This window comes from Hemicordylus capensis, chromosome 2, assembly GCF_027244095.1.
Source record: "Hemicordylus capensis ecotype Gifberg chromosome 2, rHemCap1.1.pri, whole genome shotgun sequence".
Classification (NCBI taxonomy): Eukaryota; Metazoa; Chordata; class Lepidosauria; order Squamata; family Cordylidae; genus Hemicordylus; species Hemicordylus capensis.
Genome location: NC_069658.1, coordinates 167276082 through 167299785, shown reverse-complemented (window position 1 = coordinate 167299785; position 23704 = coordinate 167276082). Strand labels below are relative to the sequence as shown.

General features: G+C 43.3%; 1 protein-coding gene and 1 long non-coding RNA gene across 8 annotated transcripts in view; one reads left to right on the top strand and one right to left on the bottom strand.

The window, feature by feature from the left end:
- LOC128344737 (uncharacterized) overlaps positions 1–23704 on the top strand; it is a 65513-nt gene that overhangs the window by 6015 nt on the left and 35794 nt on the right. The gene's annotated exons all lie outside the window — the stretch shown is intronic.
- Positions 10903–23704, bottom strand: part of TRPC4 (transient receptor potential cation channel subfamily C member 4) — a 280034-nt gene continuing 267232 nt past the window's right edge. For 6 of the 7 annotated variants that reach the window (XM_053295519.1, XM_053295521.1, XM_053295518.1 and 3 more), the window contains 3 exons: positions 17372–17413; positions 12851–12940; positions 10903–12140 (listed from right to left, as the gene is read on the bottom strand). In XM_053295519.1, coding sequence (XP_053151494.1) covers positions 11421–12140; positions 12851–12940; positions 17372–17413 — 852 coding nt within the window. In that variant the 3' untranslated portion in view covers positions 10903–11420. Of the gene's footprint in view, positions 12141–12850; positions 12941–17371; positions 17414–20573; positions 20822–23704 lie in introns of all 7 variants that reach the window. The other variant, XR_008316011.1, reaches the window with a different exon arrangement.

Sequence of the window (23704 nt, the reverse complement as noted above, 5' to 3'; positions counted from 1 at the left end):
GGTCTCAAGGGAACGAACATGTTCCCTGAGAGCCAGGAGCTCCTTGCACTGAGCACACACCCATGACTTCTGCCCATGGAGCAAATAGTCATACATGTGATACTCTGTGCACTGGGAAGTGCCCCCTCTTCTGCTGGCTTTCTATCTTCATAACTGGTTTTGTTGGCTGGTCACAGTATTTGGAGATAGTTTATTAGCAAGTTAGGTCTTAGCTGTATTGGTGCTGTTTAAATGTCCAAACTTCAAGAATATGGAGACAGTAGTACTTACTTTCTCTTCCCAATGGGCTCCTTGTGATCAAGCAGACTTGTTTCAGGCTCCCCCACACACTTCTTGCTATACTCCTGCTAAACTCCAATGCCATGTTTGCTATCCCTGTTTGCTATGCTCTGTTTGCTATAAAGAAGTTTTTGTTAATCTGCTTGATGCTTTTAGTTAAATTTCCCTCAAACTCTCTTTTTGCTTCCCTTATTGTTTCCTTGCCTTTATTTTGCCAGAGTTTATGTTCCTTTCCATCTTCTTTGGGTAGACCTTCCAATTTCTGAAGGAAGTCTTCTTCCCCTTTATAGCTGAGGTAATCATCAATCAATCAGTCAATCAATCGTGATTATGGTCACAGACCAGCATATATAGCTGAAGTAGTTAGGATAGCTTAGGTAGTTAGGTTTCCTAGTCACAATGGCAGGTAAAGTGTTGTTTCTATGGGGCAGTGTATGGTTGGTGAGCACCTTTAGGCATGCCTTTGGCATGTGGATGAGTCTCTGCCACTACCTAGGGTCTTTGCAGTTCAAGGAGTGCTGGTTTATTTTTTTACACCAACCTACTGTGGAATCACCAGCCTTAAAGGCTCTGTGGCTTGGGGCTGGTGATCCCTAAAGCAGGTGCACTGACATTAGGTTGGCAAAGATGCCGGCCTTAGGGTGTGTCACCTTATATGTCTAGGTCAGACTCATCCAGCAGCAGCAAGTCTTTAGCTTCCGCACTGTAGGGGATGGAGTACCAATCCTCCTTCCTTGAATGTCAATCAATAAAGTTGTGGCCCATTTTATTCCGTTATAGTTGTCTTGTGTCTTCATTTGATCTGGGTGCAAAGGCACAGTACTTTGTTATCTCGCCATATATTTAACGTTAGTGTAGCTTTGATGGGAGCTCACTACAGAGCTCCCATAATTCACAATCAGAATTCCAGCTGATCCCCACACTCTGAAAGTTGTGTACCCCCTCCTGTGAAGGGAGGACATAAATATGTCCTGATGAAAAATGAAAGATTGTGTTTTTTTAAAAATGCATTTAGAAAATATTCATTCTCTCCAGTGATTGTGGATCTTCAATTGTTCAGCGTAAATATGTCCTGATGCAATATAATGTTTTTTTTAATGCATTTTTAGAATATTCATTTTATACATTATCGTCCCTCTAATGGGAAAGTGCTTCTCAATTATACCCAATGCCACTGTGTTTCAAGCTAATGCTTTTTATGGGAAGGGCCATTCTTTGCACTTTCCAGCTTTTCACTGTGTGAATAATAATGGAATGAGCGTGAATGAACCTGGCTTATTTCTCTGGAGGTGGAAGAGAAAGAGCCTTGCTCTTTTGCTTCCTCCCACTAAGATGACTCATGTGGTTACCTGTGGAGCAGCACACTTTGACCAATGTACCTTGCAATGGTGCTCAGCAGGCTTGTCCTTTGGGAAGCGACTCCAGAACATAGAATGGCTCACTCTTTGGACAAAAAAACACTGGCTCCTATTATTCCATTTCAGAGTACATTGGGCCAAGTCCTGTATGCATTCCCATTATATTTTTAAAGGGTAGTAAGTTTGGGGCTCTTCTAGTCACACAGTGGTACGTTGCATTAAAGAAATCTTGCAAGATGCTCTACATATAAAAGTTGAATATGGCTTAATGAACGGTATGTTGGGGTGTGTGTGTGTGTGTTTTAAATGGATGAGTGGAATACAGGGGGGAAAAACAGCTGAAATGTTTCAGAATGTTCAAGCTGTGTATATGACTAATGTAATGTGTGCCTTGGGATAATTATGTCCCCATTACCCAGGCACAGCACTTTCCTTAGGCCTTGTTTACTTCAGATAGCTGCTCTGTGAGCAAGAATCAGTAGCCATTCAGTAATTCTGAAAAACTGCTTAAAAACAAAGCAGCAAGAAAAACAAGTGTCCCCATCTCTGTTTGCTTTTTAAAAGACCCTTAAGACACACCTTTTAATTAAAATTAATTTTAAACTGTTTAATTGTTTCACTCTGTGCAATTAGGAACATAAGAAGCTGCCATATACCGAGTCAGACCATTGGTCCATCTAGCTCAGTATTGTCTACACAGACTGGCAGCGGCTTCTCCAAGGTTGCAGGCAGGAATCTCTCTCAGCCCTCTCTTGGATATGCCAGGGAGGGAACTTGGAACCTTCTGCTCTTCCCAGAGCAGCTCCTTCCCCTAAGGGGAATATCTTACAGTGCTCACACATCAGGTCTCTCATTAATATGCAACCGGGGTAGACCCTGCTTAGCTAAGGTTGCTTAAAACAGAAGTTTTTCAAAATTCACCCTGAGCCCATAGGAGAGACTTGCAGTCAAGAAACAAGCAGCCAAACTGTTTTGTATTACTCTGTGAAATGTGTTTGTTTTTATTCTGTGAACGTGTCTGTTTTTGTTTTTATATTGTAACTCTGCTGCCAGAAGCCCTGCAGCAGAGGGAGAGTCCACCTGCTTCCCGGACAGCCCCCAGGGTGAGAGGTTGGTGTTGGCTGTCTGTTGCTGCTGCTACTGAGTGCCTGCCTGCAGTGGAGGAAGAGGGCGAGACCATCTGCCAGGCCCTGCTTGATCTGTGGGACTGTGGCCTCTGGCTGTGGCTGCTCTGCAGAGCATCTCTGCAGGATTGGGGCCCAGGAGTGACTCAGCAGGCCCTGCATACCATCTGCTGCTCAGAGTGACCATCTCTGGCCTATAAAGGGGTGCTGCTTATGGCAGTGAGCTAGCCACCAAAGTAGGTAGCCTCTTTGCGGGAGCCACTTTGGGAGCTGGTGAGGGCCAGGCAGTGGTGGTTGAAACACTTTGGCTTCTGTTTTAACCATCTCTTGGGGGATACATGTTTACTGCATCTAGGGTTTTCTGGAAATGGGGAGACAGGGGGTGTATCTGCTAATTGTGGGGCGGCAGTTGTGGTGGTGGTGGTGGTGTGGAACAGAGGAAGTAATGTTGGCAGGTCAGTGGGCCATTATAGGGGAAGGGGAATTGGAAATCGAATAGCTGTTTCCCCTTCCGGCTGTCCTGCCAGCTCTTTGACCTTGGAGAGCAGTGCCAACCACCCTTGGAACCTCACCTTGCTCCTTTGTAATGCCAAGTCAGTCAAGAACAAATCAGAAACCATCCATGACCTGATTCTGGATGATGGAGCCGACCTGGTATGTATTATGGAGACCTGGTTGGGGGAAGCTGGAGGCCTGGTCTGGTCCCCAACTTCTCCCTTCAGGGTACTCTGTTGAGGAGCGGGTGAGGGACCGTGAGCTGTGAGGGACCATGAGCTGTGACCCCACAGCTGGAGTGGCTGTGGTTTATAAGAATAGCCTCTCCCTTACCAGGATCCCTGTTGAAGTGTCAGACCATATTGAATGTGTGTACTTAAGTCTGGGGACCAAGGATAGATTGAGACTTCTGTTGGTGTACTGATCGCCCCGCTGCTCTACAGAGTCCCTAACTGAGCTAATGGACTTGATCTCGGGCCTGGTGTTGGAGTCCTCCAGGCTTGTGGTGGTGGGGGACTTCAGTGTTCATTTTGGGACCAATTTCTCTGTGGTGGCTCAGGAGTTCATATGACAACTATGGGCCTATCCCAAGTGGTCTCAAGATCAACACAGATTGCTAGTCACATGCTTGATTTGGTCTTTCACTCTGATCAGGGTGGTGTTCTGTGGGTAGGGAGTTCATATGGACTCCCTACCCATTGACCAGTGATTCCCCATTGACATGGACAGACCACCAGCTGGTTAAGGTTGGACTCACAATCACTTCCCACCTTCGCAGGGCTGAGGGGCCTATTGGGATGGTCTGCCTGAGAAGGTTATTGGATCCAGTAGGATTCCAAGAAGCATTTGAGGGAGTTAGTATTGGCTCTGTCAATGATCCTGATGACGCTCTGGTGGAGACCTGGAACAGCAAACTCACTGGGGCATGACATGATAGCCCCTATCATGATAGCCCCTAAGCATCCTCTCCAACCTGCTTCAAAACGGGCCACTTGATATACGGAAGAACTAGAGGGGCTGAAGCAGCAAGGTAGACAACTGGAGCACAAGTGGATAAAGACTCGACTCGAATCTGACAGAATTAAAAATGGAGCACATTTGAAGATCTATGCTTGGGCAATATGTATGGCAGAGAAATTATTCTTTTCTGTCTGTATTGCATCTGCAAAATCAAGTCCAGCGGAGTTGTTCAGGGCTGTGAGGAGGCTAGTATGTGCCCCTCCTCCCTTGAATCAGAATCTGGAACCATGGATTGCTTGCTGTGACGTGTTTAATGAATTCTTTGTGGAACAAATATCTCATATTCAGGCTGACTTAGACACAGTCTCCATAAATACATCAGTGTCTGATGTGGAGGTGTCCAGCGACTCCTCTTGTGTAGTTTGGTTGGATCAGCCAGTTTGTGTCTCCCGAGGATGGTGGATGAGCTACTTGGAGCGGTGTGGCCCACTACTTGTTCTCCTGACCTTTGTCCAACATGGCTTATGCTATCTGGCTGGGGGGTTGTTGTAGAAGGCCTGGTAGAGATCACATATGCTTCTCTGAGGGAGGGCAGGATGCCTCCTTGTCTTAAAGAGGCAATTATTAGACCACTTCTGAAGAAACCTGCCTTGGATCCCTCAGAGTTGAGTAACTACAGGCCTGTCTCCAACCTTCTGTGGCTGGGCAAGGTAACTGAGAGGGTGGTAGTCTCCTAGCTCCAGACCGTCTTGGAGGAAACCAATTATCAAGACCCATTTCAGACTGGCTTTCGGGCTGGCTATGGGGTGGAGACTGCCTTGGTTGGCCTAATGGATGTTCTCCAATTGGGAATTGGCAGAGGAAGTGTGACTCTGTTGGTCCTTTTGGACCTCTCGGTGGGTTTCAATACTCTCATCCATTGTATCCTTCTGGAGCATCTGAGGGGGTTGGGAGTGGGGGGAACTGCTTTGCAGTGGTTCCTCTCCTACATCTTGGGCAGGTTCCATATGGAGACTGTTGCTCTTCAAAATCTGAACTTTTATATGTTGACCTTCAAGGCTCCATATTATCTCTGATGTTGTTTAACATCTACATGAAACTGCAATCAGTATGATAATGACACCCAAATCTATTTCTCCATGTCAACATCATTAGGACAGGGCATAAACTCCCCCTATGAGTGCCTGGTGGCAGTGATGGGATGGATGAGGGATAACAAACTGAGACTGAATGCAGATAAGACGGAGGCACTCATTGTGTGGGGTTGAAACTCTGGAGATGAGTTTGATCTGCATGTTCTGGATGGGGTCACACTTCCCCGGAAGGAATGGGTACGCAGCCTGAAAATGCTTCTGGATACAAGCCTCTCCCTGGTGACCCAGGTCAGGGCAGTGGCCAGAGGTGCCTTCTATCAGCTTTGGCTGATATGCCAGCTGTGCCAGTTTTTGAAATAAACAACCTCAGGACAGTGGTACATATGCTGGTAACCTCCAGACTGGATTACTGCAGTGGTGCTGCCTTTGTATGTAGTCTAGAAACTACAGTTGGTCCAGAATGAGGCAGCCAGGTTGGTCTCTGGGTCATTATTATTTATTATTATTATTATTTTTACATTTATATCCCGCTCTTCCTCCAAGGAGCCCAGAGCGGTGTACTACATACTTGAGTTTCTCTTTCACAACAACCCTGTGAAGTAGGTTAGGCTGAGAGAGAAGTGACTGGCCCAGAGTCACCCAGCTAGTATCATGGCTGAATGGGGATTTGAACTTGGGTCTCCCCGGTCCTAGTCCAGCACTCTAACCACTACACCACTCTGGTTCACCTCGGAGAGACCACATTACCCCTGTATTGAAAGAGCTACACTCTTATATTAATAAGAACAAAAGTAAGGTGTTGACAAAAAGCATGGATCAGAAATTAAATGATAAATTTTATGAGATAAGTGAATGGAAAGTGGAGAAGAAAATTAAACATTTGGGCATCTGGCTGACAAACAAAAACTCTGTATTGTTTTCAAATAATTATATTAAAATATGGAATATAGTGAGAACTGATTTGCAAAGATGGAGTAGAATGAATTTATCTTTAATGGGAAGAATTCCAGTTGTGAAAATGAATGTTTTACCTAAGATGTTATTTGGCCCCCCAGACTATTCCTATAATACATTAACTATAATACATTAACAAGCAATGGCAAAAGGATATAACTAAATTTGTTTGGCAAGGGAAAAGACCGAGAATCAAACGTAAGACTTTAACTGATGCAAAAGGAAGAGGTGGTCCTACCCTGCCAGATTTAAGGTTGTATTTTGATGCTGTTTCTTTGACATGGTTGAAGGAATGGATAACATTAAGAAATCCCAGAATACTTGATTTGGAAGGATTTGACAGAAGGTTTGGCTGGCACTCCTATTTGTGGAATGATAAAGTTAAAGTGCATAAAGATTTTCCTTAATCATTAAGTAAGAAGGAGTCTGATGGGTGCATGGGTAAAATATAAAGAATGTTGGGAGTGTGAAAACTCCATTATGGGTATCCCCGATTGAGGCTCTGGTACGTAAAGAGATAAACATGCAATTTAAATGGGGTACTTATAGGGATTTGTTATTATTTCAAGAGAAGGGCTGTAAATTAAAAATATTGAGTGAAGTACAAAGTATGGTTAGTAATTGGTTTCAGTATCGTCAGCTAAATGAAATTTATAAAAAGGATCTTAAGGTTGGGTTTGTAGACCAAACCTCGAGATTTGAGAAGGAGTTGTGTGAAAATGATGAACGATTAGTCTCGAAGATGTATAAGTTGTTGCTTTTGGGGGAGACAAGAGATGAAGTGGTCAAAACGACAATGATAAAATAGGCTAAAGGTGTAGGTCACAACATAGATATGGCTGCTGAGGAAAAATTATGGAAAACGGATTTAAAATTTTCTGCATGTTATACCTTAATAGAAAATTATTATAAGATGATGTATAGGTGGTATTTGACACCGAAAAAGCTAGCGTTGATGTATAAAAATGTTTCCAACAAATGTTGGAAATATGGAGAATGTGAAGGAACTTTCCTTTATATGTGGTGGTCGTGCAGGAGGGCAAAGGCCTTTTGGGATGATATATAATGAAGTGAAGAAAAATTTCAAAATGACATTTTTCAAAAGGCCAGAGTCCTTCATGCTGGGAATAACAGAAGGAGAGCTTCCTAGAAGAAATTTAACATTTTTTATGTAGGCAACCACAGCAGCCAGGATAGTCTATGCGCAAAAGTGGAAAGACATTTAAATGCCCTTAAAAGAAGACTGGCTGATAAAAATTTTGGAATATGTAGAGATGGCAAAGCTCACAACATTTATAAGAGAAGATAATTTTGAATGCTTTAAAGAAGATTGGGAGACTTTTTTGCTTTATTTAAAGAATTATTTTCCCAATATGGACTTTTCAGTAGGGTTTGAAATATAGTAATAGCAGCAGGTCGGGTTGGGTAAAATCAAGTAGTATCAAATGTAGTTTGTATATTTTGAACAAACATACAAGCAAATATAAGCAATAGCTTATATGTATAGTTATTGTGAACCGTGCAGATAGGTGAGCTGGAAGTCAATATTTATTTATGTGTAGAGTTAGGAAATGAATGTAATTGAATGTAAAAGTTATTGTAAAATCTAATAAAACTTAAGAAGCAAAAAAGAAAAGAAAGAGCTACACTGGCTGCAAATATGTTTCTGGGGAAAATATAAGGTGCTGGTTAAAACTTATAAAGTCCTAAATGGCTTGGGACCTGGGTATTTAAGGGAACATCTTCTTCGGCATAAACCCCACTGCCCATTGAGATAATCAGGAGAGGTCTGTCTGCAGTTGCCACTGGCTTGTCTGGTGGCTACTTGGGGACAGGTCTTCTCCACTGCTAGCCCCATAGTTTTGGAATGCTCTCCCTGTTGAAACAAGAGCCTCCCCATCTCTGACAACTTCTAAAAAATCTTTAAAGATGCATCTGTTCGCCCAGGCTTTTAATTAAATACTGTTTTAATAGTTTTCACATTGTTTTAAAATATGGTTTTAAAAATTCAAATTGTAATGTGTTAACTTTTTCTGCTGTCATTTATTTTGAACGAATGTTTTAATTTTTCTGCTATTTATTTTGTTTGGTTGTAAATGCCCAGACACACACGTTTTGGGGTGGTATAAAATATGTTAAATAAATAATAAAATAAATAAACTTGGATTGTGGACACCACCTAAACATGTATATATCAAGGAGCACATAAACATGATAAACAAACAAATACCAAACAATCAGGTAGGAAAAGGACCTAACTAGATTTGGAAGCTATGAAGTTCTGTTGAAGGCTGTGGTAGCTAAATGGAACTTCTCAGCTTAGAGGCAGTTTCTAACTCACCTGATGCTGAGGATAAACACTGCCCTGCATCTGACTGACCAGATGACTCTTGGAGATAGAAAGCTGGGCTAATTGGACCCTTGACCTAACACAGCAGGACTGTTCTTTTGTTCTTATGTCATGATGACACAGCCATATACTAACTTCTGCTGTTGATAGATATTGAAGTTGTTGTCACATGACTGAGTGGGTGGGCAAGGAGGTGGGTTTGTGGGTGGGGGAAGGCTTGGTAAACTCAACTTCCCCTCAGACGACCGAGTGCTTCAATTGGGAGCATGAACCGAGCAGTGCTGCATGCCTGAAGCATTTTGCTCCTGAGGCTAGGAAAACGCATCATGGCCCCTGGAGATTCCACAATGCACCACGCAAGTGTACTGGGATCCCCCAGTAATGGCCAGGCGCCTGTCAGTGCTTCAGCGGAATGCAGCCAGCGCTTGCTCCCTTAACCTTGTTTAAGAGGTGGGCTGCCTAGGCAGATTTGCCACTGAGGTGCCGCTAGGACCCGTGTGCGTCCTGGCATTTCTCTGGTCCGGGCTGCTCACGATAAGTCCGGTCTTGCCTGCTCATGAGAACAGCCTCATTGACAGAGTTGTTCCTATTCCACATCTGTTTTCCATATTTGTCACCGACAACCTCCAGTAACAAAAATAAAACAAAGCTGCGTGTGTCTGCCTCTGTGTGTATTTGCAGGAGCTTCCTAGAAGCTGCCCAAGCCTGCTAAATATAGGACAGAATGCCTTTTTTGAGAAGTAGGGAGCATATAAGAGTCTAACTCTATGTAATATCTGCCACAAGTATAGGAAGACTTTGAATACTTTAAAATGTCATAATTTGTCACAATTGGATAGTGTATCAGGGATATGATTTAATTCTAAGCAAGTTTTGTTTCAGTAGAGTTCTGAACTCCCTACCAATGTCAAAATCTTTCTGCTTTCTGTTGACTATGTTCACTGCCCTGCCATCGCCTATGGATACAATGTCATTATGGTGGCATTAAAACATTATTAGAACAACTTTAGTTATCAGTCTGCTGTTGTCTTAGGGAAGTATCTTTCATTGTTCTTAAACTGACCGGGCATTTGCTCCACCTGCTAACAGCTTTCACTATGGTGAAAACTGGAATGGTCAGAGCAAATATTCATCTGTGAATGTCAATTATATTTTATGAGGTTTTTAATATATATATATATAACACCAGCCATTGATGAGAAAGAAACAGATTGTTTAATTTCAAAAATTATTTGGGTTGACAGTAAATCACTCATTACTTATGAAAATACTCCTAGATTAATAGTATTGTACATTTGAAAGCCAACGTATTTATTGTGCAAACAGAAAGAGAGGAGGTCACCAACATCTCAGTAAGGAGACTGTTTGAGATTTGACTTTAAAAGATTTTTCATGATTGTCATAGTACATTAGGGGATTACCCCTAAGTAGTCTTCTGATACCAACCAAATATACTGGCTAATATCCAGACTAACCTAGCGCTTGGACAATGGACTGCAAGGCTTCTGGGCTAGCTAGTTGTGCTAAGTCTGGAGCTTGCATTCCATACTAGTGTTGCACTAGCATAAACATGCATAAGAAGGTCCACAACTAGTGGCACACCTCACATGTTTTGCAGGGAACTCTTGCGCAAGAACACAATTTCAACAATCCCTGTGACTTTGCACAGTGACATGATGTTCTTGCACTGGTACAACTTTGTTGTGCAAGTGTTTCATTCATCTGGATATTGGCCATTGGAACTGTGAAAGCAGAAATGAATCGAGACTCTTCCCAAGAATAAAGTGCACAAACACATCCAGGCTTGTCAATGACTGGTTGTCAGTGGAAAATTGGAACTGGAGGGAAGCTTGACAAAAGGTGGCTCTCTTTGCTTTCTGGCCACAAGAAGGGGATGTTTGTGCGGGCAGGCAAGGAAACATTTTTGTAAACTAGTAACTTTAGGGCAACTGATTGGCAAGGCTTGATGAACCCATTTTTCAAAGAAGTGCACAAGCAAAGTTCCTGTCTGATGGGATCTCTCAGTTACTCTGACTTGGGTTTTCCCAGTAAAACATATTTGCTTTTGCGACAGGATAAAAATCTGGACTTTTCAAAAAACAAGCAAATTCAGTTTCCACATGTTTATGGTTGGAAATGGTCATAGCTGGTTGGAAATAGCATTATGCTTGGAAATGGTCATAGCTTGGAAATGGTCATAGCAAATGGAACATACTGAAAGAATAACCAGAATGATGAATTACGAATATATTACATGTACTAATAATTTTCCATAAATTAATTTGGAGTTTGTTTCAAACTTTATTTCTAATTAGTGTAAATGAAATTTCTGATTGGTTAAATCATTTGACAGAAAATGTTTATGATTACTATGATCACTCTCATTCTTAGCAATCCTTTAAAAAAAAAAGGCTCATTAAGGCCCACACCTTTATTAAGCTACTTTTATTTGCATAGAAAAATATTTACCATAGGCATTAACTATCACAGGAGAGAAATTGCATTTATTTCAACTTGAAAAAGATAGCTAAAAAGTTTCAGTGGGTTATTGCAACAGTACAAGAATACAAGATGCTCCCATTTAATTAAAAAATGTAAAAGAAATTGTGAACGCTAAAGCAGGCTACAAAACGAAAGGCTCTTCTATATCCTTTATAGTACAAATTCTTTTCCCACAATTTTTGAATGCTATACTCTTGCATTTTTGATTAGCTTAAACATCCCTGCAATGAAGCAATCTGTGTTCTCTCTCTCTCTCTCCCTGTATATATATATGAGTGTGTGTATAGACTTCTGCCCATACTCATCACAACCTTGTTGTTATGTAGTTGTCCTGAACAATTGTCTCTTGTTTCACAGTAGAGTCACTACTGAAGTCTTGCTCACTGTCCAGCAAATCCTTTGGTGTGGGTGGATCAGTGTTCTGCACTTTAGTCTTCACCATTTCAGGAAAAGCTGTTTCATCCAACTTAGAATCCAAACGTTCATTTTTAGTTTGCTTCTTAGCAGCTGCTGTGCATTTTTCACTGAGATCCTGAATGTTCAATTCGCAGCCCACAACCAATGTTTTTTCTTCCAGTTCAGTGACTTTTTCATGATGTTCTTCTGCTTGTTGACGGGACACTTCTTCAGAAATTGAGTAAATTTTATTTATATTTTGCTCAGTAGAGATGTTTTTTGATTGTCTGTGAAAGAACCCAAACTTCTTTACATCAGTCACAAAGTTTACTTTCTTTTGCTTTTCCTTGGAATATTCTGGCATCATCATTGCTAAACCATTGCTCAGGCTGTGTGCTTCAGAAGCCCTCGCAACTGCTTTTGGGCGGATCATAGTAGTTACATCGAAAAGGCTAAGAGGTTTCTTCTGAACTTTCTCATTTCCTCCACTTTCACCTCCTTCATCAGAGTCTGGCAAAGAAGCAGCTTCTTTGCTGATTTTTGAGGACTGCAAATTAGTCAGTTTGTTGTTTCCTTTCAACAAACCCAGGACTTCAAAACGAAAACTGGAAATATCTTGCTTTAATTCCTTAAAAACACAGATGAAAATGGGTGTACTTAAAGATTTGAAAACATTGGGCTTAACAGGAAAACATTAAGGTTGTTCTCACAACAAGGGATTCCTGGGTAGGAGTGGGTTAACCTTGGGATCTCTGGTCATCTGGAGCATCAGGAGTCCTCCCAACCCATCAACTCTGAGTCTGGGTAGTCCAGATTCATTGATTATCTTCATGAATCCCCCCCCCCCAATGCCTCAGATTGGTCCTGCTTCACTGGTGGCCAGCGAGTGCTTCTCCAGGGGGGCAGTGAGGGTGGGAAAATATCACTCTAAACAGTGGCAAACTTACCCGCCACCAATACTCAGAATGCTCTGCAGGGCAGAGGTGCCTGTACTGGAATCACATGTGTAGTGGCCAACTGAGCAGTGGGGTTGGGGCAGCCTCCCCATGCGATGCTGGGTCAGGCACCTCCACCATACAGAGCATCCCAGGTACTGGTGGCAGCTACATTTGTCACTGTTTAAAGTGACATTTTTCCGCTCTCATAGTCCTGCCCCTGGAGTGGCACTTACCAGCCTAAATATAAATATAAGTGTTTATGTATACATGACTGGATACTACTTGATTATTATGTTTTCAAATCCCAGTGGAAAATGTCTTTAGATGTATTTTTCACTTGAAGCTCTTAGTGTTCTGATCCACTGTTATTAAGCCATCCAACATAAGAGAAGTCAATTACCTTAAAATTCTCTTCAGTCAGCCCCTCTTCAGTTTTGGCATCTCTTATCATTGCTGCCACATATCTCTTAACCAGATTTCTCATGACCTCCTGAAAAAAAAAAAGAACAGTTCAATTTTGTCAGTGCTTCTAGCTCTGCTGAGTGCCATTTGATGAATCAGATTATATCAGCTTTGGCTTTAATTTTATATCACTTAATCTTATATCACTTATAAGTTTATATAATATATTAATTAATTTATGTCGGAAAATATAATGAATTAAAAAGGCAAATTAATTGAAGTGACGCCATCCATTATTTGAGGTGAAGAATGGAGTAGCAGGCAAACCTGGGGGGGATTGGGGAAGGAGAGAGAAGGAGAACAGAAGGTTCCAAGTTCCCTCCCTGACAGCATCTCCAAGAGAGGGCCAAGAGAGACTCCTGCCTGCAACCTTGGAGAAGCCACTGCCAGTCTGTGTAGACAATGCTGAGCTAGATGGACCTATAGTCTGACTCAGTATATGGCAGTTTCCTATGTTCCTATGACCTAAGGGACCCTGAGCTGTTTCCTGATCTCTTGGTGGGGATAGGACTAACCTATAGGTTAGGTTATATACATGCTGACTAAATTGACAGAAGTCCTACTGAAATTATGTAGCCCTTTAGAGTATCTTCTGATTAGTACTATTTAATAACTTAGGCTGGGTTCACACACAACCACAAGGATCCTGGTTAAAAAGTGAATCAGGATTAGTGAATCATGTGGAGTTAATTGTGAGAACCCAGAATCACAGGGCAATTCTGGTCAAGGTGCTTCAGTTAACTAGCATTTAACTAGCATCTGCTAACTTGGCAAAAAGGCACCTTTTAACGTGGTGATTCTCTTTATTTAGCAGTGGGAGAGTAACTGGCTGTATCCACCCCCAGCACAGTACCTCCAGTGACTGCTGCTGGTGTCTGTCTTATGTTTCTTTTAGATTGTGAGCCCTTTGGGGACAGGGAGCCATCTCATTTGTTTATTATTTCTCTGTCCTGAGCCATTTTTGGAAGGGTGGTATAGAAATCAAAATAATAATAATAATAATAATAATAATACCAAAATAATCCCAGTGGTAATTGGCACCCTAGGTGTAATTCCAAAACAACTTGAAGAGCACCTCAACACCATAGGGGCCACAGAAATCACCATCAGCCAATTACAAAAAACAACTTTACTGGGAACAGCCTATATTTTGCGATGTATTTTATTGCTGATAAAATATTATTGCTGAATATTATTGCTGATAAAATTCAGTCATCCCAGGTCCTTGGGAAGGACTCGATGTCTGGATAAAACAAACTAGTCAATAACACCTGTCTGACTGTGTAAACAAGAAATAATAATAATAATCTGGTTGTCTATTCTCGTTAAATGCTGGTTAACCTGAGGGATTTGACCAAGATTGCCCTGAAATTCTGGGTCCTCCTAATCAGCTCCACAAGGCTCACTAATCCATTAATTTTTTTAACCAGGATTTTTGTGATTGTGTGAACCCAGCCTTAGTTTGGGTGTCAATCAACTCATTTTTAAGATGAGCCATTGAGGTGAAGAGTCACAACATTGGTTCCAACTCATTGACTCACTCCCACACAAGGAAAGAAATACTCACTTCCTCCTCCTCCTCCTCCTCTGAGTGAACAGCAATAAAGGCTCTGTCACAGCTCCTCCTTCTCTGTTTCCCACTCCCATTTAGCTGTGTTTGATTCATGGAGGCTGTTCACAAGCAGCCAAGACCAGACTATGGCAGCTAAGCCCAGGCTTGGCTGCCTGCTGGAACCGCTGGGAAACTCGTGCCCAGTGCGACGGTGCTCACCCATCTCTGGGGGAATCCCCACAATGCACCACACACTTGCATAATGCATTGTGGGATTTCCGGCAGCCAGGATGATGCATCCCAACCCCCACATCTCCATGCAGCCCGTGGCAGCTGTGGGCCATCTGGGTGTGTGATTTGCACCCCCAGCAACTTCATGTGGATTATCTGTGGGGAAGGCGAGCTTCTGCTGCCAGCCCATTCCCCGCCCTCAAGCCATCTCACTCAGTCATGAGAAAAGGCTCATGCACTGGACTCAGCAGCTGAGGAGCATAAAGGAGCAACTGGGACCCAGCTTCTGTTGCTCTTCACATTGGGAAGGAGGAGTTTCAGGATTCTTTTGTGTCACAGCTGGGAGAAAACATCTGAAGAGTATAATAGTGTGTATATGGCATGTTTGTTGACTTGGGATCAGTGGTTTTGCTTCAGGCTAGGCAGGAAGTTCTTACGGGCTGGAGAGTCTCCAGAGTTGCCAGAACCTAAGGGGTATACTCGTGGGTCAAATGGGCCATAAGCCAGAATTTGGCTTTTTAAAAGCCAAATCTGGCCACCTAGCTGGAGACTACCTATCTCTGCTATAAAGGCTGGTCAAAGAGAAGAGCTAACGGCCCTGAAGGCTGTGGTACCACTTCTGGTTTCTTCCTTGCTGCCTCTCACTGAGGTGACTTCTCTTTTCTGTCTTGGGGTATGTAAGCAAGGAGTCATTCGGCAGGATTGTCTTTCCACAAAGAATAACAGAATTGGAAGAAACATCAAAGGTAATTTACTGGAGCTCCTTCAGCTGGCAGGATTGCAACAATCAAAGCCTTCCTCAACTATTTTAGTCTTCTTAGTGACCAATCCTATGCATGTTTATGCAGCAGTATAGTCCACTGAGTTCAGTGGAACTTCCTTATGAGTGCATGGTTCTGCAGCTGTAGACAAGGAGGAAACAACTTCTCTGGGCAACTGGCTCCATTGCCAACTTGTTCATTCACAAGCTCCCCTCTACCTGATATCCAACTTGTAACTGCTCAGGAGCAACTTGAATCCATTTGTTATTATTCCCCCTTGACTGTCTTCCTTTTAAATGTCTGGAACGTTTTGTGCCTCCCTTGTCTCAGGAACCCAGCTTTCTTTTAATTCATTTTTAGATGTGAAGCTAAACATAGGTTTCGGTTTGTGCTTAGATGAGTCTAGAAGGTGACTGTAAAACCAACATTACATAAAATGGACATTCCATCCCACAAGAAAATCATTCACACATGCCACAAATAGGGCCCATTCTCACAACTGTTTTAAGGTGGATAGGAGTGCAGGCGAGGTGTTGCCCAGTATGTAAGACACAATCACAATTTCTGCCGGGTTTCACCAGCTAGGCCAACACATGATCATGGAAGGTGGCAAATCCACTGCTGAAATTGGCAGCTTCAAGTTCCATCTCCTCATGGAAGATCTTCCAGGGACTGGAATGCATTCCCAAGATCCCCTTCCCTGCCAGCAGACTGGAAAAGCTTCATGATGGCAGTGGTTGCCCTCTCATTGGTCATGTAGGAGCAAGAGGCAAATGAAGACCTCCTGAATCTACTTTCGCTTCAGGAGTATAGAGTGTGAAGTGAAAGCTAGCCCATCCATCGATGGCAACCACTGTAGGCATAGCTCTTGATGGTTGCCATGTAGGTGAGGGTGCCCAAGGGCAGTAGCCCATGTAGGAATGGTGCACAGGTTCTCAGAACTGGATGATTGGGGTAGGAGGGCTCTGCTAACTACCTGTGGTAAAAATCTGGGTACAGAAGCTGGGTAGCCCTGCCAGGAGCAACCTGGGTTGGAGGGAAATGCATGAGTTCTGATGTTCATGCAAAACTGGTAGCCCACTCCTACCCTGATTATAATGGTGATGTGAACCTGCCTATAATGTATTTTACAAATCTGATGAATATTTATACATCACATTTCAACAGAAGTTCCTAAAGCAGTTTAGATAGATAGATAGATAGACCTAAAATTGCTCCCAGTCCCCAAAGGGCTCACGATCTAAAAAAGGAACATCAGCAATAGGCACTGGAGGAATGCTTTGCTGGGGACGGATAGAGCCAGTTACTCTCCCCCTGCTAAATAAAGAATTGTTTTCTCTTTACCTTGTCTGCCGCCTTGAGTTTATTTATGTATAAACTGGTGGCACAGAAGTCTTCAAACAAACAAACAAACAAACAGTGCAAGAGAAGCTCAAAAGTGCTTTTTAATGACGCATTTGTAAGTGGTCTAAACTAGAAATGAGTGAAACCTGTAGTTTTATTTCCACCCTATGGCCTCAAAGAAAATACCATGTAGTGTCTTGAATATCCTTGCTTTTAGAAACTGCAAGCATAAATTGGATATCCAATCAAATGTTAATGCTGCCCTTTGCAGCACATGGGATGCACATTCAGATGTACTATATATTTGGTTGCAAATTCCCATTCTTAAACCTTGGCCAGCGTACACAGGAGTGTGCATCTAGCAGCAATAACTTTATCTGATGGAAACTAAATTAGATAGCACCAGACAAAAGCTCATTTTAGGATAAATGTCCCCAACATGAAACTACAATTTTCATGTTAGAAACTGAATCTGCCAGATTACCTTGGCATCACTAATCTGCACTAAAATGCCAAGTTCTCTCCAGCTTCCCATGCAAAAAAGTAATAGAAAAATGCAAAGCTTAGTTACCTGATACTGATGATGTCTTCTCAAATTATCAGCGGCACGTCTCTGAAAATATCAATTCATATAAATTAGCTGGAATGCTTTAAAACAAATAAAAATCTATGGCTGAGTAGCAGAAATGTCCACAATGGCCAAAGTGATTCACAGGTCTGCCTCAAAGTTGGGCTTAGTTTGATGCAATATTTTAAATAAAAATATTGATAGAGGAATGTAAATAACATTATATCACAATGTAAAGGAGATCCCTGTATAGGGAAAGTGGCTTGTATTTGAACTCAAAGTAAAAATAAAAAGTTCTGTATAGTTACAGATCAGTGTAGACAGACTTCAGGGTTGTGGGTTTTAATTAACTTTTTTGCATGTGGGTTTTAATTAACTTATCTGCGTCTGTGTAGACACGACCTTGGAACCTTCTAGAGCTGTAAGCTATAAGCTTTTTGGCAGTAGCCCCGCCCCCTTGTGACACACATATAGCCGCTCACAGATTACCTCCCTCAGTCCCTGACTGCTGTGATCATAGGAACATAGGAAGCTGCCATATACTGAGTCAAACCACTGGTCTATCTAGCTCAGTATTGCCTACCCAGTCTGGCAGCGGCTTCTCCAAGGTTGCAGGCAGGACTCTCTCTCAGCCCTATCTTGGAGATGCTGCCAGGGAGGGAACTTGGAGCCTAGATGCTCTTCCCAGAGTGGCTCCATCCCCTGAGGGGAATCTCTTACAGTGCTCACACTTCTAGTCTTCCATTCATATGCAACCAGGGTGGACCCTGCTTAGCTAAGGGGACAAGTCATACTTGCTACCACAAGATCAGCTCTCCATCATATATAACAGGTAGGTGACTGCTACAGGAGGGTTGAGGGAGGATCGTGTGAAGGACAATGGACCACTACAAGAACTACTGTTATGGGTAAGCAACCTGACTTTCTTGTTAGAGGTCCTAATGTCTTCCACACTTTGGAGATTAGCGAGCACTTGCAGAATGTGTTCTAATGGAGGGCGGTAGTGGCTTCTTAGCAAATGTATGGGATTTGCTACGGTGATGGCAGATGTGATCCAGGCTGACAATCTTAATGGCCAAGTATTTCAGCGGAATATCAGCTCGAATTGTTTGTGCATGAGCATAGAGAGAAATGACTTGAGATCCCATGGAGGGGATAATGTTGGAGCTGGGAAATACAAGTGGAGCAGTACCTCTTAAAATTTTTTGAACAGAGTCCAATGAGAAAATATGAACACGGGGAGTGTGGGCCACAACGGCAGCAAGATGAACTTTAAATGACGGAACATCATGATTTAACTTTTAAAAAAGTAATAGATATGAAAGAAGTCCAATGAGGCCTCTTTGGGCTTGACCCCTTTGAAGGTCACAAAAGGTTTCCTGTCAGCAGAGATGACACCCAGGACCTCCTGGCCTCAGATCACTGGCTGGTGATCCTCCAGGCCGTGAGATGAAGACTCTTCAGAACTGGATGAAGTACTGATCCTAGTTCTCTGGCAAGATAGGTTGGGATGGCTGGGTAGAGGCAGAAGCCTGACCTTTGGCTATGGCTAGCAGAATGGAGAACCAGGCTTGTTAAGGCCACCAAGGAGTGATGAAGATGCAATCTGCTGCTTGTGTAGAACTGTTCTTGTGTAGAACTGTTGGCTTGAGAGGTAATGGAACAGACTCCAAGACAGAAGCGCACCTTCCAAGGAGTTGCATCCTTGGTCTGCTCCGCTGTAGAACTGTGTGCCCTCGGTGCCCTGTGGTCCTCGGTGGCAAAAATATCTATGCATGGATGATCCTATCTGTTGAAGAGGCCCTGCACCACTGAGCAGGCCAATGTCCGTTTGTGGGATGTATTTTTTGTATCTGACTCAAGGAGTCTGCCAATACATTTCCTTTCCTTGCAATGTGTATACAATGTGTATACAATTTGTATTTCCCTTCATTGCAATGTGTATACAATTGCAGAAGGCCAGATCTGATGATGGAGGCACCACATCCAGTCCTGATAGCTAGGCGTGTCAATGATGGAATGTGCCGTAACCTAAGGGGTATACTCGTGGGTCAAATGGGCCATAACCCAAAGTTTGGCTTTTAAAAAGCCAAAGCTGCCAACTCCCCCTCATGGTTCAGATAAGACATCATGGTCACATTGTCTGTCATAGCTTGCACTGAGTGGCCTGTTAGCAGTGGCTGCCTTATCTGAAGGAGTACTAGAGATAGGATGCTGGCAGTGGATGCCATGAATCCCAGCATCGCTTGTATGGACTGCGTTGGATGAGTGTGTGATGTTAAGATCTTGTGGGCCATAGCCCTGATATCTGCTATCCTGCAGGAAGGCAAGGACGCAAGAATCTCCTGGGAATCTAGAATGGTGCCCCAAAACTCTATAATCTTTGAGGGAGCCAATGTTGACTTCTCTCAGTTCATGCACAAATCATGCACAATCCTAGCTTGCCTAGAAGAGTCAGCGTGGGATGGATACGTTGATACTTGTCTTTGGTTCTGGCCACCAAGAGCCAGTCATCTCAAAAGGGAATAGACAGATGGCCTGTTGGCAGAGGTATGCCACCACCACTGCCATATATTGAGAAAGACTAGATGCTGTGGGCAGACCAAAGGGCAGGACCCTGTACTGGTAAGTTCTCTTCCCAGTGCAGAAGAATTGGGAATGTACTGTCTGTGGTGCGGCCAAATAGAAATATGAAAATAGGAGTCTTTAAAGTCTATTGCACATTTTCACACAATTTCACAATTGTTATTGTGAAAACAGAAGCTGTAAGGTCTGGGTGAGAGTGGTCATACTGATGGGAACTGATGGGAGCAAATAAAACTGCTGAGGCTGCAAAAATCTAGATTGGGCCTCAGGCCTCCATCTCATTTCAGGATCGCGAAGTACCTTGAATAAAAATCCCTGGGTGTGTGGTCAAAAGGTGCCTTTCTTGATAAGGGATTGAACTGCCTGTTGTAGGACGGGGTGGATTGTGTACAACATGTTCCCCAAAAGAGTGGAAGTGTATGGAACTCTATTGCAAATCCCAATCAAATTATAGTCATCACCCACTGGTCCATAGTAATTGCCTACCATGCTTCTGTGAAAGGGAGGAATCTTGAGCTGGTCATTATGTCTGGCCCTTTTATCACAGGCTGGCTTGGACTTAGGAGTGGTTTTCTGTGATGGCGTAGCTGACTTGCAAAAGGAACTATAAGGTTAATACCTGTTCCTTCTGAGATGATGATGGCGGAATAGCGAGTAGGATGATCTTTGCTGAGAGTGTTGGGTCCAAGGGCATTGCTTAACTGGACTTTGCTGATATGGCCATGCGTGTCTCTGTTGTGCCACTGCTGCCGCCATTGCACTAGAACCACAGTCTGCCTTGTGGCAGGCAGAGTGCAGTTTTTGCTTGGTGGTCTGTAATCCTACAGTTAAAAAGGTCATAGCTGCATCCTTTTGGTCCAGTTGAAGCTGTCAGAGGAAAGGTGCAAATCTTTTAAAAGAGAAAATGAGTATATTTAGCCATACACCCCTATTAGGGTGTATGTGTACCTAAAGGCTTGCAATGGCATATATCCGTTTACCAAATGAATATATTTTTGCAATTGGGATCTGATTGGGGTAGATCATAACTTCTGTTTCACCCCTTGCTGAGAAGACAACCCAACTATTGAGTTAGGTTTGGGATGCAAAAACAGGTAGGGCACATCACTTTGGGGTACTCTATAGAGTTTTTCTAATTTCTTTGAAGTGGGCAAAAGTGCTAAGGGTAGTGGCGCTGCAGAAGCAGACTGAATAAGGCCAAACACAGGATCTGCAGTCTCATGGTCTATGCTGGTCTGATGCTGTGCTATGTCAGGTCTATGCTGTACCTGATCAGAGTATGGTCTGTAACCAGGAGGGGACTGGTTCTTATCTGCATCCAGAGGATCAGCTGGGGATTCTGGGGATTGGTCTGGGTCTTTATTTACACAGGACACGGCATCATTCTCAGAGTCTGAGGCAGATAAAAACCCCATGGGGCATCAGCCTTTGTATCTGGCACACCACTGGTTGTGGTGGCACTCTGTGCTTTGTGGCTGGCTGTCTTTTTTAGTAAACCCTTGCTGTCTTTTTTGTCTCAGGTTTGGGTGCTTTATTTTTCCTATTAAAGGAAGGAGAGTGGTGGTGGGGGGGAAGTGTTATATTCACACAAGTAGTAACCATTCACATACAAACCAGGGTGGACTCGTCCAGCAAAGGGGAAAACCTATGCCTGTTGCCACAAGACCAGCTCTCCTCCTTGGATTTGGACCTATGGCACCTTGGGCTATGACTGTAGTGGTAAGCCCTGTCCCTCTTTTCAGGTCCCCAATAATTGCCCAAGGTGATATACTGCAGACCTGGGTTCTACCCTGGTGCCCCTGGAGCCCCTGGTGGCGCAGTGGTAAAACTGCCACCCTGTAACCAGAAGGTTACAAGTTCGATCCTGACCAGGGGCTCAAGGTTGACTCAGCCTTCCATCCTTCCGAGGTCGGTAAATTGAGTACCCAGAATGTTGGGGGCAATGTGCTAAATCATTGTAAACCGCTTAGAGAGCTCCGGCTATAGAGCGGTATATAAATGTAAGTGCTAAAATGTAAGTGCTATTGCTACCCACATATATTCATAATGTGGTCTGTGGCTGTCATAAGCATAGTATTTTGAGCAGGCTCTCTAGTGAGGTCCAGGCAAGTAAAAAGTCCTGTTGCTCTCCCTCTCCAACTCTCCAAACCCTAGGATGGTCTACTGGCTTCCCTTGCTTAAGCCCCAAGGACAAAACCTTTGGTATTAGCAGTGGATGCCTCTTTAAGAGAGGGAGCTTGTTGGCTGCTTGGATTCCTGAGAGCACAGCATACCAGAGCTGGTACAGCGCTGCTGGGATAGCTAGCTAGTAGGAGTGGCTTGTATAGCTAGTAAGGCCCTCTCCCACAGCATGGCCCTCTCTCACAGCATGGCCTCTCTCACAGTAAGGCCCTCAATGCAGCATGTAAAGTCCTCTCTCACAGCAGAGCTGCTGGGATTGCTGAGAGCACAGAATACCAGAGCTGGTACAGCGCTGCTGGGATTGCTAGCTAGTAGGAGTGGCTTGTAGGGCTGATGCAGCACTCTCTGCAAAGCACAGAGGCAGGAAGTGTGTTTGCATTGGGTCTGTCTAGTAAAGCACTGGCAAATCACTCAGTTCACTGGGTCTCCACGCTAAACACTATCTGAAAATGGAGAGTTCATGCCTGTCTGAAATGGAGAGTTTAACAGAGCAAGTAAGGCAGCTCTTAAACTCTAGCAGCCACATACTGTCTCAGGATCTCACGAGGAGACCCCCTGAGGGGAGGCGAAAAGCCGCCTCCCAGCTCTGGGGGTATCGCCAGCATGGAGCTTGCGGGGGCCAGGGGTGGACCTAGGGTAGGGCAGGCAGGGCACGTGCCCCAGGCGCCACTTGAAGGGGACGCCATTTTAAAAAAATCTTTTTTTAAAGGGTACCGAAAACAAAATGGCCACCGTGCTTGCTCAAATGGCCTCTGTGAGACCCTAGGCCATGCCAGGCACAGAGGCCATTTGAGCATGCACGGTGGCCATTTTGTTTTCAGCAGCCATTTTTTTAAAAAAATATATATATATTTTAAAAATGGCCACCACACATGATCAAATGGTCCCTGTAAGGTCCTAGAGGTCAGTGGGTGGAGAGTGAACCTTTGCAGACCCCCCACGGCCTTTAGGAAGCCCCCCCCAAGGGGCTACAGGTAAAATTTTAAAAAGTAATATAATATAAGTCACTGTACACATATTCAGTTTGGTACTATGTACAGAGAATCAGGGCTTGTGAATACTGAGCTGAAGCTTATGAGCTAGGATTGTATTCATTTGCTCTTACTTTGCTTCTTGTGATAAGTGAGTTAAATGTGATGTCTTAATAATATGGCTATTAATGGTGAGTTTGTCTTTGAATCAGTGTGAAATCCTTAGTATTAAGGCCCACTGGGAGTTTCTTGCTCTCTTTCTCTCATTTTAACTGTCTTTCTGAAATACTAGAATATATTCCAAGCAGTGACTCAGTTTACTCTGCATATCCTTTAATTATTTTCAGAGTATCTGGGAAAAGTCAAATTCTCCATTTATTTTTAAAACTTATATAATAGTGACGCTACAATGCATAGTAGAGAATTAGATAGGCACTTCTGTTTAGTTTTCCAAGTACACCTCCACATAGTATTTGGGTATTTCATGAGCCCCAACATGCTGAAATTTGTAGTTTTGCAGCATTTTTTAGTCTGGCGACATCCACTGCTGAATAGTTTTTGAAATATTAAAATATCAATGAGCTTGACTTGTATTTTT